The 11,397-nt window shown below is 40.0% G+C and overlaps 1 protein-coding gene across 14 annotated transcripts in view; it reads left to right on the top strand.

Moving 5' to 3' along the window:
* The window catches only part of rims1a (regulating synaptic membrane exocytosis 1a), a 74,928-nt gene extending 67,827 nt beyond the window's left edge, over nucleotides 1-7,101 (top strand). For all 14 annotated transcript variants that reach the window (XM_072678114.1, XM_072678119.1, XM_072678117.1 and 11 more), the window contains 5 exons: nucleotides 1,695-1,845; nucleotides 3,694-3,806; nucleotides 3,947-4,048; nucleotides 4,139-4,278; nucleotides 4,388-7,101. In XM_072678114.1, the coding sequence (XP_072534215.1) occupies nucleotides 1,695-1,845; nucleotides 3,694-3,806; nucleotides 3,947-4,048; nucleotides 4,139-4,278; nucleotides 4,388-4,600 (719 nt within the window). In that variant the 3' untranslated portion in view covers nucleotides 4,601-7,101. The remainder of the gene's footprint in view (nucleotides 1-1,694; nucleotides 1,846-3,693; nucleotides 3,807-3,946; nucleotides 4,049-4,138; nucleotides 4,279-4,387) is intronic.
* The last annotated feature ends 4,296 nt before the right edge of the window (nucleotides 7,102-11,397 follow it).

Consider the following 11,397-nt stretch of genomic DNA (forward strand, 5'->3'; position numbering starts at 1 on the left):
CCCCTGGACAATATCTTAAAAGGCCCATCAGGTGATAAATCAGACAGAGTAGCAGAGCCTCTATAAATCAGTATTTTAAAGAGCTCTGCTGGCCTGTAGCAGCTGCTCTGCTCTCTGCAGCCTCTCTGTATATCTAACTAGCACAGAAACAGTTTAGAAGCTTCACACAAACCACCATGTTTTTCTCTCATCAATCAAAACACAGGAAATGAACATAAACATTGTTGTGATTGAGAGATGGGAGTAGTGACTGTCATTTGTTTAGTTAATTCGTTATTTATTTAGTTATTTGCTGTACTGAAAAACTGTAAAATAGTGAGTTAAGAGAACAAGAGTTAGTGTCTTAAGTTTACTAACATTTTAAAAGGGCTCATACTGTATTTATCCTGCCATAATTAAATAATGAGCGATTGCTGCGCAACTGACATACCATGAACCTCAAACACTGTTCAAAAACAGGGCTGGAAAATGTCCAAAACTGTTTTGTAATAGTCTTGAGTCATTATGTTTACGTCCCAAAATTGACATAAATCAAGCCCACTAATGAAAATGCGATGGGAGAATACATGGTGTTGTTGATACTGGAACGCAGCATATCACCACCAGACTCTGCTAGTTATGGGAATACGAGTCTACATGTGCCAGGGTCCACAGAAATAGAGCTCAAACAGAGCATGCATTGAAACAAAAGGCAGGAAGAGAAAAAGAGGATTAGCATTAGGCTAACAGCATCTTCTTTCCATTGTCTGCTCACTCGAAAACAAACTGGACAATCTCAGCTGACTGCCAAACTGGAGCTAACCACACATCGAAAAGTTCAACCTGGGGGTGCTAATAAGAGGACACAACGAGAAGACACCAACCAAAGTCACTATTTATACATAATTCATCGGCAAGTTAGACTAGTTTTTACAGTGTTCTGCATGGCTCGATTTCCAGACATGATTTCATTCAGTAGAGCATCTAATTTTACCTGCTGGAAACGGTCAAGCTTGAAATTACTGGAGAGAACCCTCGTTGCTCATTTTGAAAGTAATTTTGACAAATGCAGTTCAGAAAAATGTACCTTATTATAAAAGCACAGTCGTTGCGGCTGCTTATCCTCTTCCTTCTCTTGAGCACAGAAGGGCTTTACCTGCTACTTCCAATTACCTGAAAAGCAAACAGGGGCCCTTTGTGAACCCTATTTTTGTCATTTCATCAGAGCCAGCATCTGATGGCAGGTTGATGTACGGTGAAAGGTACAAGGGATATTCTGTGCAATGTGTGACATACCTCTGTCCGCTCAAACAAACAACTGGCACTCAGTGTTCAACTTTAGTGGACGGCATTTTTAAAGCATCTGCAATCCATCAAAAGACCATAAATAGTGGGGAAGGCGCTCTGTGCCATCCAGCAGGAGATGGTTATACTCACTACGGCCAAAGCACCTTGTCTCAGACAGCAGTATTTCCTCCCTCAGTAAGGAAGGGCAGCAGTGAAAAGGCACCCTTTTGTGAGCACACACAAATGGAAATTCTCTAAGAATTGAATGTAATAATATTCTGTTCCTTCAGAATTCCACTGTTGGCAGTTTTTGCCAAATGTTTTGGAAAACGCATGATGATTTTTGGTGTAGTACAGTAGTGTACTTTTATGTACTGCGTGCATTTTGTTTTATTTGATTAGTGTTCTTTTGTTTTGTGTATGTGTAGAAGCGGCAAATAAGAAGACAAAAGGCTCGAGTCAGATTCAGCGGAGTCAGGAGACGGGGATGGCAGTGGAGTATCCCCGCAATGCAATGGCTCGGCAGGCTAGCCGGGAGTCCACTGATGGCAGTATGAACAGCTACAGCTCTGAGGGGAAGTCAGTATCCTAACACAAACACTTCTTGTATTTAACACACAATCTCAAACCTCAAATGCCAAAACTCTTCCTGTTTCCTGATCAAGTGTGGGAAATGTGTAAATGTGAAGAATGTTTTAGAAGTTTTAAAGAACCTTTTACAACCATGGTTCTTCTGTGGCATCGCTCAAGGCGCTTCTGTAGCGTTTTATTTTTAAGAGTGTTCAGAGCAAGACATAGGCAGTAATTCTTGGTTTAAAATTATTCTAATGACTTCTAAAACACTTCTTATGACTTTCTGACCTTGTGTTTTATGTCCACATGGCGCATCTAGTAAGTTGCATAAATCTTTCGGAGAAGCCCGAGAGATGTATTGTGGAAAAGATAAGCTAATGGAAAACAGGTTAAGGTAGGCTCTTATAGCACTGATTTGCACAGTTAATATGTCCATTGTTTTTGTAGCTCCATTTTTGGAGACAGATGATGAGCCTTCCTCCCCTCTGATAATTAAAATATCCATCATCTGTGCAGAGAGGCCTCAGCAGGGTCCTGGGCTAAGCACAAATAGAACAGCCATCGCTCACTGCAGTGCTGACAGTGCCATGGCCAGTCACAGTGACCCTGACCGATCCAGCACAGAGCATGACACAACGAGACATACACATGACTGCGTGAAGTAAAGCTCATTGTATGTTGATGTGTCTTAAAAGGTGGTCAAAGATCCATGAGGCCTCTCATATGGTAGCATGACACCGGCTGGCACTGCTCTCAGACATTCCTGCTGGAGTTAGCTCATGGAAACTGTGCTGGTCTCAAAGGAAATATCGCCTGTGTTTGAGGGGCCGCAGCGCAGGACGTGGTTTACATACCACGCTTAATACACGTCTGCTGTTCAGGAGATGGACAGAGTCTAGCTCTTTGTCTTGCCTTTTGTATAGGATGTAATTGGAGATTAGCAGTATCCCTAAATTGATGCAATCCTTGTAATTGAGGTAGTTTCAGTTCTTCCCCAGACAATTATTTTGATAGGTTTTTCCCATTTTATGAGGTCTGAACAGTAATGAAAAAATGCTGCAATTAACCAGAGAAAGGAAGTCATTGTAGATGATGTAGATGAATTTCAAATGTATCTTCCATATGTGAAGATGCATGGATGTGGAGAAGTATCTGTGTGATGACATGATTAATCAAACAAGTGCTAATTGACTTATAGCACTAGGGGTGGGATGACGCACAAACCAGATATGGTTATATTGCAACATTTTCAAAATTTTTCTCCATTATAGAGTTTAAAGGTAAGCCCATAGGGCCCAGTGGGCTAATGGATGAGGAATTAGTCTTTGGAGCTGAAGGTTGTCAGTTTGAGTCCCATTTAGGTTGAATAATAATAATATTTGCCTTTATTGTCATTTATACTAGTACAGTACAGTTCTTCATATTCCATCTTAGCGGTCCCAGGTATCAAACCCACAACCCTGTGAGCAACAACCCAGTATAGTGGGTTTAGTGGTACAGTGTAGTGGGTAACAACCCTGCCTTCCAAATGGCAGACTAGGGTTCAATTCCCCAGCTAAGGCAAGACCACTAATACGGTACTAGTCTGCCTACTCTAGATAAGACCATAACATATGTAATTTGTGTTTTTGCATCCAGGACCTTGGGTCTCCTATCTGTAGTTGACTGTCCTTTTTTGTTGGTTTTCTATACATTCTGGATTGGACTGCCTTCTAGAGCCCATGTTCACTTTACATGCATGAGCAGATACTGCAAACATGCTCTTGTTCCTGCACATATTTATCTTCTTTTATTTGTGTGTGTGTGTGTGTGTGTGTGTGTGTGTGTGTGCACATGTTTATGTGTGTGAGACAGTCTGATCTTCTCAGGGATGAGGCTGGGGGTTGACAACCAGTTCAGTGACTTTCTTGATGGCCTCGGCCCTGCTCAGTTAGTGGGAAGGCAGACCCTAGCAACGCCCTCTATGGGTAGGACATTTCCATATAAAGAGAGAGTACTTTATATTGACTGGAACTGAAACATTTAATTATACATCCAATTTCACATTCTTACATTTATTTATGTTTTTTTGTGTATTTTTTATGTCTCCTGCTTATGTGTGGTCTAGGAGATGTTCAGATTGGTTTAATGGACAAGAAGGGGCAGCTGGAGGTGGAGGTGATCAGGGCACGTGGCCTTACCCCCAAACCAGGATCCAAATCGCTGCCAGGTAAAAGTGTACTCATGCTGCTTATTTATTTTATTTATTGTGTGATCATAGAGTAGAAAAAAAGTCATCTTACACGCTTGCTGTCCACAGCTCCCTACGTCAAGGTTTATTTGCTGGATAACGGAGCATGTAAAGCCAAAAAGAAAACCAAGATTGCACGAAAAACGCTCGATCCGTTGTATCAGCAATCGCTGCTGTTTGAGGAGAGTCCGCAGGGTAAAGTTCTCCAGGTAAGAGACAGGGGTGGAGGGTCACATTGCTATCTTGCCTGCCATTGAAAGCATTTGGTTTGTGTCATTTTCTGAGTTTAAAATTGTGCGAGTTGTGTTTGTTCAACAGGTAATAGTGTGGGGCGATTATGGCCGCATGGACCACAAATGCTTCATGGGAGTTGCACAGATCCTTTTAGAGGAGCTGGACCTTTCTAGCACAGTGATTGGCTGGTACAAACTGTTTCCCCCGTCCTCATTGGTAGACCCAACGTTAGCTCCTCTCACTCGACGTGCTTCCCAGTCATCACTCGATTCAGGGCCGCCAGGCGTCAGGTCCTAGTGAATGGGAGAGGAACAGGAACGAGTCAAAACCGCAATCGAATGGACCAAGGACCCGTGGCAACAATCAGCGCCAGAGGAGCAGACGGACAGCCAGACAGAAGGACAGTTTCGTGTTCAAAGCTTTGCCGGAGCCTGACAATCACTTCTCCTCTCTTTTCATTTTTGGTCTTTGGATTGCAGAGATTTTCCTTTGATCCACTCCGCTCCTTACTGCATGTTCTGTTTGTTTTAAACCATGTTGCTGAGTTGATGAGTTTGCCCAAATTTACACACCCAAAAAACCCTGAAAAAACAGGAATTGACAAGCAGCTGAAAGCAATCTGCTTGGGCTGACATAGAGGAGCCGGCCGTGCTGGCAGCCTGAGTGGTTCTTGCCAATCAGTAACATTTAGGAGTTGCTTTGTAACCATATAAGGAGTGTGTGAGTGTGCATGAGGCAGCGGTGTGATGGTGGATCAGTGAGAGTGAGGACAGCACTGCCCCTCCCCCTACCCTGCACGTACAGGAAAACCGCTCTGCCGGGGGGAGGGCCGAGGTCAAGAGCCAAAGGGCAAGGGTTAGTCTTCTCAAAGTCTTCCCTCCTCCTCCTCACGGACGCTGAGTCCAGGGCCGCTGCTTGTGCCAGGGTGGCACCGACTCAGATCTAGTATGTGAGAGAGGGGAGGCCAGCCTGAAAACCTTTGTCTGTTTACAGCGGTCACCACTGACTGCTTTGCCTTTTTTACTTTCTTGTTGATTTGATACATTGCACACCTCGTAGAATGTGAAGACATGTTTCACGTTTTCTGACATTTATGTTGTATAAGCTTCAAGGAAGACGAAAAAAAAAACAACAACAATGAAAGGAAACACATGCATTAGAACACTGATATGATTAAGATTTAGCTTAATTTCAGCCTGGCCAGGAGATTATTGAAACAGTTAACTCTGACATCAACTCTAATACACACTAATATATTTGACCTCTTGGGATGCTGATCATCAAATGTACCTTGAGCCTCAGCCAGTACATTGAGAATCGGTCACTACGGACGAGCCCAGTGCACTTAGGCAATAGCCAATCCCACATTATTTCAGTTAGTATATTTAGAACATTTTTGAGGACCTGCAGATAATTTAATTTCTATCCAATTAGAATTTACATTATATTAATGCAAGCAGAAATGCTTGTTTTTCCTCCATAGACTTATAAAAGGAGGTTTAAAAAGGCCAAACAATCGTTTTATTTTTGCCTTCTTCTTTTTTTTTGTGGTTTAATTGATAAAGAAACAGTATATATATATATATATATATATATATATATATATATATATATATATAATTCAAGTCCTTCAAATTCCGCTTGAGCATCTGAACGAATACGGCAGAAAGTGAGAGGTGGTTCAGGAGATGGCCTGAGGTGGTGACGTCCAAAACTCGCCACCATCTACCCCCCCAACACGGGCAACAGCATGACTCTGGAACCGTTCCAAGATGCATGCACATTTTGTAAAACAAGACAGACGAGAAAAAAAGAGACTAAAATAAATGTGTGTTAGTTCCACATACTGTAGGCCAGCTTGTATGTTGCATGTACTTGTACAGTTTGCTCGTACTTGATATTAATAGATTAACCAATAAAATGAAGCCATTCATTCCATGTGTGGGCATTTGGCCAAGGTCAGCCATGCGCACAGGCCTCGGTTTTTGGGGCTGAATGTCTATGAGAAGTTTTTTGAATTGTTTTCTTTTTTTTTTTTTTTTTTTTTTACCCTAAGGAAAAATAAGTGCTGTACTGTAGTACTGAGCAAACACGAGGCCCCTGTTTTTACTGAAGCTGTTGGTGTTCACTGTAGTCTACTACTGTGGGGCTATAATCGAGCTAGATAATGTGTATAAAATCAGAGTTATCTATATATGGAAAATAATTAAGATTATATGGAAATTAAAACAGCATAGATATATATATATATATAAATAAATAAATACAAACATATATTTAAAAAAAACATAAAAAGAGTGTATCCAAGTAAACGTCGCCTACAGAAACATACATGCACATATTGTAAATATGAGTCTGCTATGAGGTTTACTTATATTTACAAAGTGGCCCCGTCTAAATGGATTAATGCTCTGTCTCCTGGCTCCGTTGAACGGAACAAAGGCTGAGAAGGGACACCTCCAGAGTTTCGGATTCTTCAGATATTTATGGCCAAAATAACCATTAGAATTGGGACCTCTGCCTACCTGTTACTGCATTAGAACAAAGCCCATGAGATCATGTTTTGATAACAAGTTTACTTTTCATGTCCGTTACAGCAGACTTTTTTCCTTTACTTTGTCAGTATTATTCAAGGATACTGATTGTTTACAATTCATGTGTCCCACTGAAACAGAATAGAAAGTATTCACTGCAACATTTCTTGTTTGTACAACAGATGTGGCTCAAATGATGTGTATGTTTTATATTCAAGAGTTCATTTTTATTATTTACAAATAAAAGACTGTGTGGAAGAAGAACAGTGGCTCTGGGTGGTTGATGTGTGTGTGTGTGTTTATACTGTACTCACCAGTGTGTATAGATAAGTCATTTTTAGCATGTCTTACTGTTGCTTTATTAGTCTTACTTTATCTTCAGAGTGTTTTGAATATTGCAAAAATTAGACTTGCAGCTTTTAAACTCAGCTGATAAACGCTGTATTATTATATAACACAATGACAAAACTAGCAGTATTTTATTCAGAAATTTCCTTTTGCTATTTGTTTAGGATATTTTATCATTTCCTTTCCTATATTCTCACCAAGTAAGAAATGAGTTTCTCAGAACTGCCTGACCTGCTGGACCTTGTAGTGTAACTGACTGCTACTGTCAGTAGGTGCAGTGTTGGTTATTATCTGCTGATTGGCTTTGGTAATAAGATATGGAGCAGAAAGGGGGTTGAAGTGTGAATGGCAGTGATAATTGGAAGTTGTCATATACATGTGTATATACAGTGGTTTATGTTCACATCATGAAAGGCATCATTCTGCTTCCAATCTAAAGACATTTTTACTGTCGCCTGAGTTTAGTGCTTATGAGCAACACAACATCAAAAGCTTATTTTTGGGATTTCAGCACTTTTCTGTGGGGTGTTTGGTTTGTAGCTAATATTTTCCCTTTATTGTGCCATCCGTTTCTCCAGAAAAAGTGTGTGTCCTGCAGAATTTTAGTTGTGGCCTGTGTATGCAAGTGCATGAAGGGAATTCTTACATTCCAGCAGATGTCTGCAGTGGATTTTTTGGGGTTTTGTCTTGGGTGAGGCAACATTACATACAGTCAGGGTTCTTCATCTATAGTTCTAAACAAGTTCTTTCAGTCATTAAAAGTAGTGGAACTATTCAATGAAATATCAGAACCATCAATGAAATTTTCCACCAAAGGGAAATGACATTTTAAAATAAAGAATATTTTTCCTAAAGAATATTTCTAGGAACCCCCTTTTCTAAAGAGTGTAAGTTAGATCTTAAGTATATGTGAGTCTGTTTTAAGCAGTTGACTCTATATAAAAAGACATAAAATGAATATAAAATACAGAATAACCAAAAATCCATAAAATATTTGGAGCAATCATTTAGATGTTAGATTATATTTAGTACCTCGTTAACTGCCGAGGACTGATCTGTTAAGTGAATGTTCTGTGTGCTTTATTAGTTTACTCACAATCCAGACCCTCCACCCTGTGGAGTCAAGGAGTACTGCATGTCTACTGTATTTGATTGTGCAACTTTATGTACTTATTCATTTGTTCATCAGATCAGTTCTTAAAATATTGAATTAAGCTTAGTGGAAAGAAATTCAAACATTTCTAATTCAGAAAATTTAGATAAAATTATATTTAATTCACTCTAACTGTGTTCTTGAGGTTAAATTACAGTAGTTAAGGAGGTTAAGGAGGCAGTTCAAGCAAAGACTCTCACTTTAAGTGGTGACAAGAAAATGAATTGATTTTATTTAGTCACAATAAATACTGTAATGAAAGGCTGAATTATTGTTTGGATAAACAAAAGCAATATTTTATGTCTGTTCATACCTGAAAAACAAATTAGGTAAAACACTTCAAGATTCAAGACTTTGCAGAATCAAGTCTAAAGTCTGTGAGGGAATATTATTAATATAAAATTTTCCTTAGTGTGCCACACACACTGGATCGTGAAACTGCACGAATCTCCACCTCAGCCAATCTGTCATTGTAGCAGGATGTCAGAACTTCTCAGGACATTCAACATTCAACTACTCATGAAACCTGACTCAAACCTATGTACAGCTGTACAGTGCTCTTCTGCACTGCTCTCACAGGAGTTTATACTACACCCTTAAAATAGCTTCTTCAAGGGTTCTTTATTAAAACCAATGAAACCATGCCATCTCACAGATCCATGTGGATGTTTAAATGCTTCTTTGCTGGTTAAATGTTTCTTTGCATTGGTTAATAGTCCAAATATGTCTCTATATAGCACTAAAATTGCTCCTACTACAAAAGAAAGACTCAAAGAACCCCTTTTAGTTCTATATGGTTCCCTTTTTGCTAAGAGTTTGAATAAAACCATGTCAACTCAAAGAACTTTGCATGGTTAAAAGGTTCATCATATACACAGAAACACATTTGTAAATGGCTTTTCATTGATTCCTATTAAGAAATGGTTCTATACAGCACCAAAAAGAGTTTATTACAATTTATTCTTGTCATGGTCAAAGAACCATTTTTTAATTCTATATAGGACCTTTTTTCTTAAAGTGTATATTTAGGGTACACTTTAGTCACAGATTGCTTGTGACTGTGTGTGGAATACAATATGTTCAAATATTTGTGGACACCCCTTCTAATGAATGCATTTAAGTTGCACCCATTGCTGACACAGATGTGCAAATGTACATACAGCTTGTCTGGTCCCTGTAGAGTAGTACTGCCAATAAAATATGACTCTCTAGACCATCCCAGGCATGTCCTAGAGGGATATAAAGCCCCCAGTATTGAGCTGTAGAGAAGTGGAACTGTGTTCTCTGGATTAATACTTTTGGGAGGAGTTGGGAATGAAGTGAGGCAGTGATCATCCAACATCCTGACCTCACTAATGCCTTTGTCGCTAAAGGCAATCCAATTCTCACAGCAAACGTCTGCAATCTAGTAGAAAGCTGTCCCTGGACAGTAGAGACAGTTACTCCAACATGATTTTGGAAGAAAAAATGAATGAGCAGGTATTCCAATACCTTTGTCCATATGGTGTACATTGTGTATGTTGTGTGTACGAGTGTGTAATTGTACACCTGTGATAGTGCATGCCTGTGCTGAGGTTTATGCTGTTGAGCTTCGTGAACTTTGCTGCTGTGTCCTTTTTGTGGCCAGAACAGCAGAACTCTGAAGAGCATGTTGGGACAGCAGTGTGCGCTCCTGTCTGGTTTCAGGCTGCATGGGAAATGAAAGCAGGGCCGTGAAAAGATTTCTAACATTTTTAAAGAGGAGGTGATTTATGTTGAGTCGTGCAAATATGTAAAAAAGCATACCACAGCTCCAGAGCTCCATTCTTCAAATGAATCTATTGCTAATATTTTAAGACTCGTTACTCATTCTTCTCTGCCTTGATCCCGATGGCCATATAATCCTTGCACTATTTTTATGACTGGGGTTATTGGAGATCTCGTCTGGGCTCTCACCATCCCTCAGCGCCATGCCATACGCACATTCTGCACAAATGTGTTTCAGGTTGATGGATTCTGAGGATGAGGCCCAAACATTTAGAGGCTAAACTAAACTCTCCAGCTTTGACACACTGAGTCTGCTGTCTCTTCTGCTCCAGCTTCTGCTGGACTTTGTGCTGGACTCATCTTTTACAGTACTGTAAATGACCTCATATTGTGTGTGATCATCTCAGGAGGCGGAATATACCCATGTGACCTACCTCTGTCTTTCACATCACCCACACTCTATAAAATAAAGGTGTCCAAAAAGGATTGTGTCCCCTAAAGAAGACATACCTTTCAGTGAATGGAACATTTCCACTTGACTAAAACGTCTATGCAGGAAAGAAAGGATTTTTTTTATTTTTAAGAATACAAAGCTGGTCTTTCTACCTGTCAGAAAACATTTAAGACATGGGGAATTGGGGATGAGGTGAAGTGTTGACCATCCAACCTCCTGATCTCACTGGCATTTATGTCGCTGAATGCAATCAAATTCTCACAGCAATGCCACTATATATTAGAAACCTTCCCTTGACAGTAAAGGCAGTTACTCAAAAAAGCAAGACAAAATACTTTAATTGGCCTTGATTTTGGAAGAAATGATGAATGAGCAGGTGTCCCAATACTTTTGTCCAAAAAATTATATTTCCAGGATTGTAATGACAAACCAGTGCCACTAGAGTGTGTGTTCCTGTTAGTTGTGCGCCCCCAGTCAGTCCATAAACACAGTGACAGTCTAGACTCGCACTCCTTGCTGTCTCGATGAGCCTCTGTACAGTACTACCAGGCTCAGAGGAAAACCGACAGTCATGACATCAGATTATTTATGCTTTTTGACTTGAACACTACACCATAATTCACTATGCCAGAGCAGTGTGTCCATCTGATCTCATGGTTGTCTTTAATGTATGCTGAAATGCAGGGAATATATTTACTGTCAGACATGTTGTAGACAGCTATTTCTCACACGTTTTCATTTTTCACACACACTTGTAGTTTTCACTGTGGAGGCCTAGGGCAAAGGCTGAGTAGATGCTGTACGAGGTTTTCTCCTGAATTGAGCAATGAAAGACCAGAGGGGCATTTTTATATTTTGA

The sequence above is a fragment of the Salminus brasiliensis genome, chromosome 4 (genome assembly GCF_030463535.1).
Source record: "Salminus brasiliensis chromosome 4, fSalBra1.hap2, whole genome shotgun sequence".
Lineage (NCBI taxonomy): Eukaryota > Metazoa > Chordata > Actinopteri > Characiformes > Bryconidae > Salminus > Salminus brasiliensis.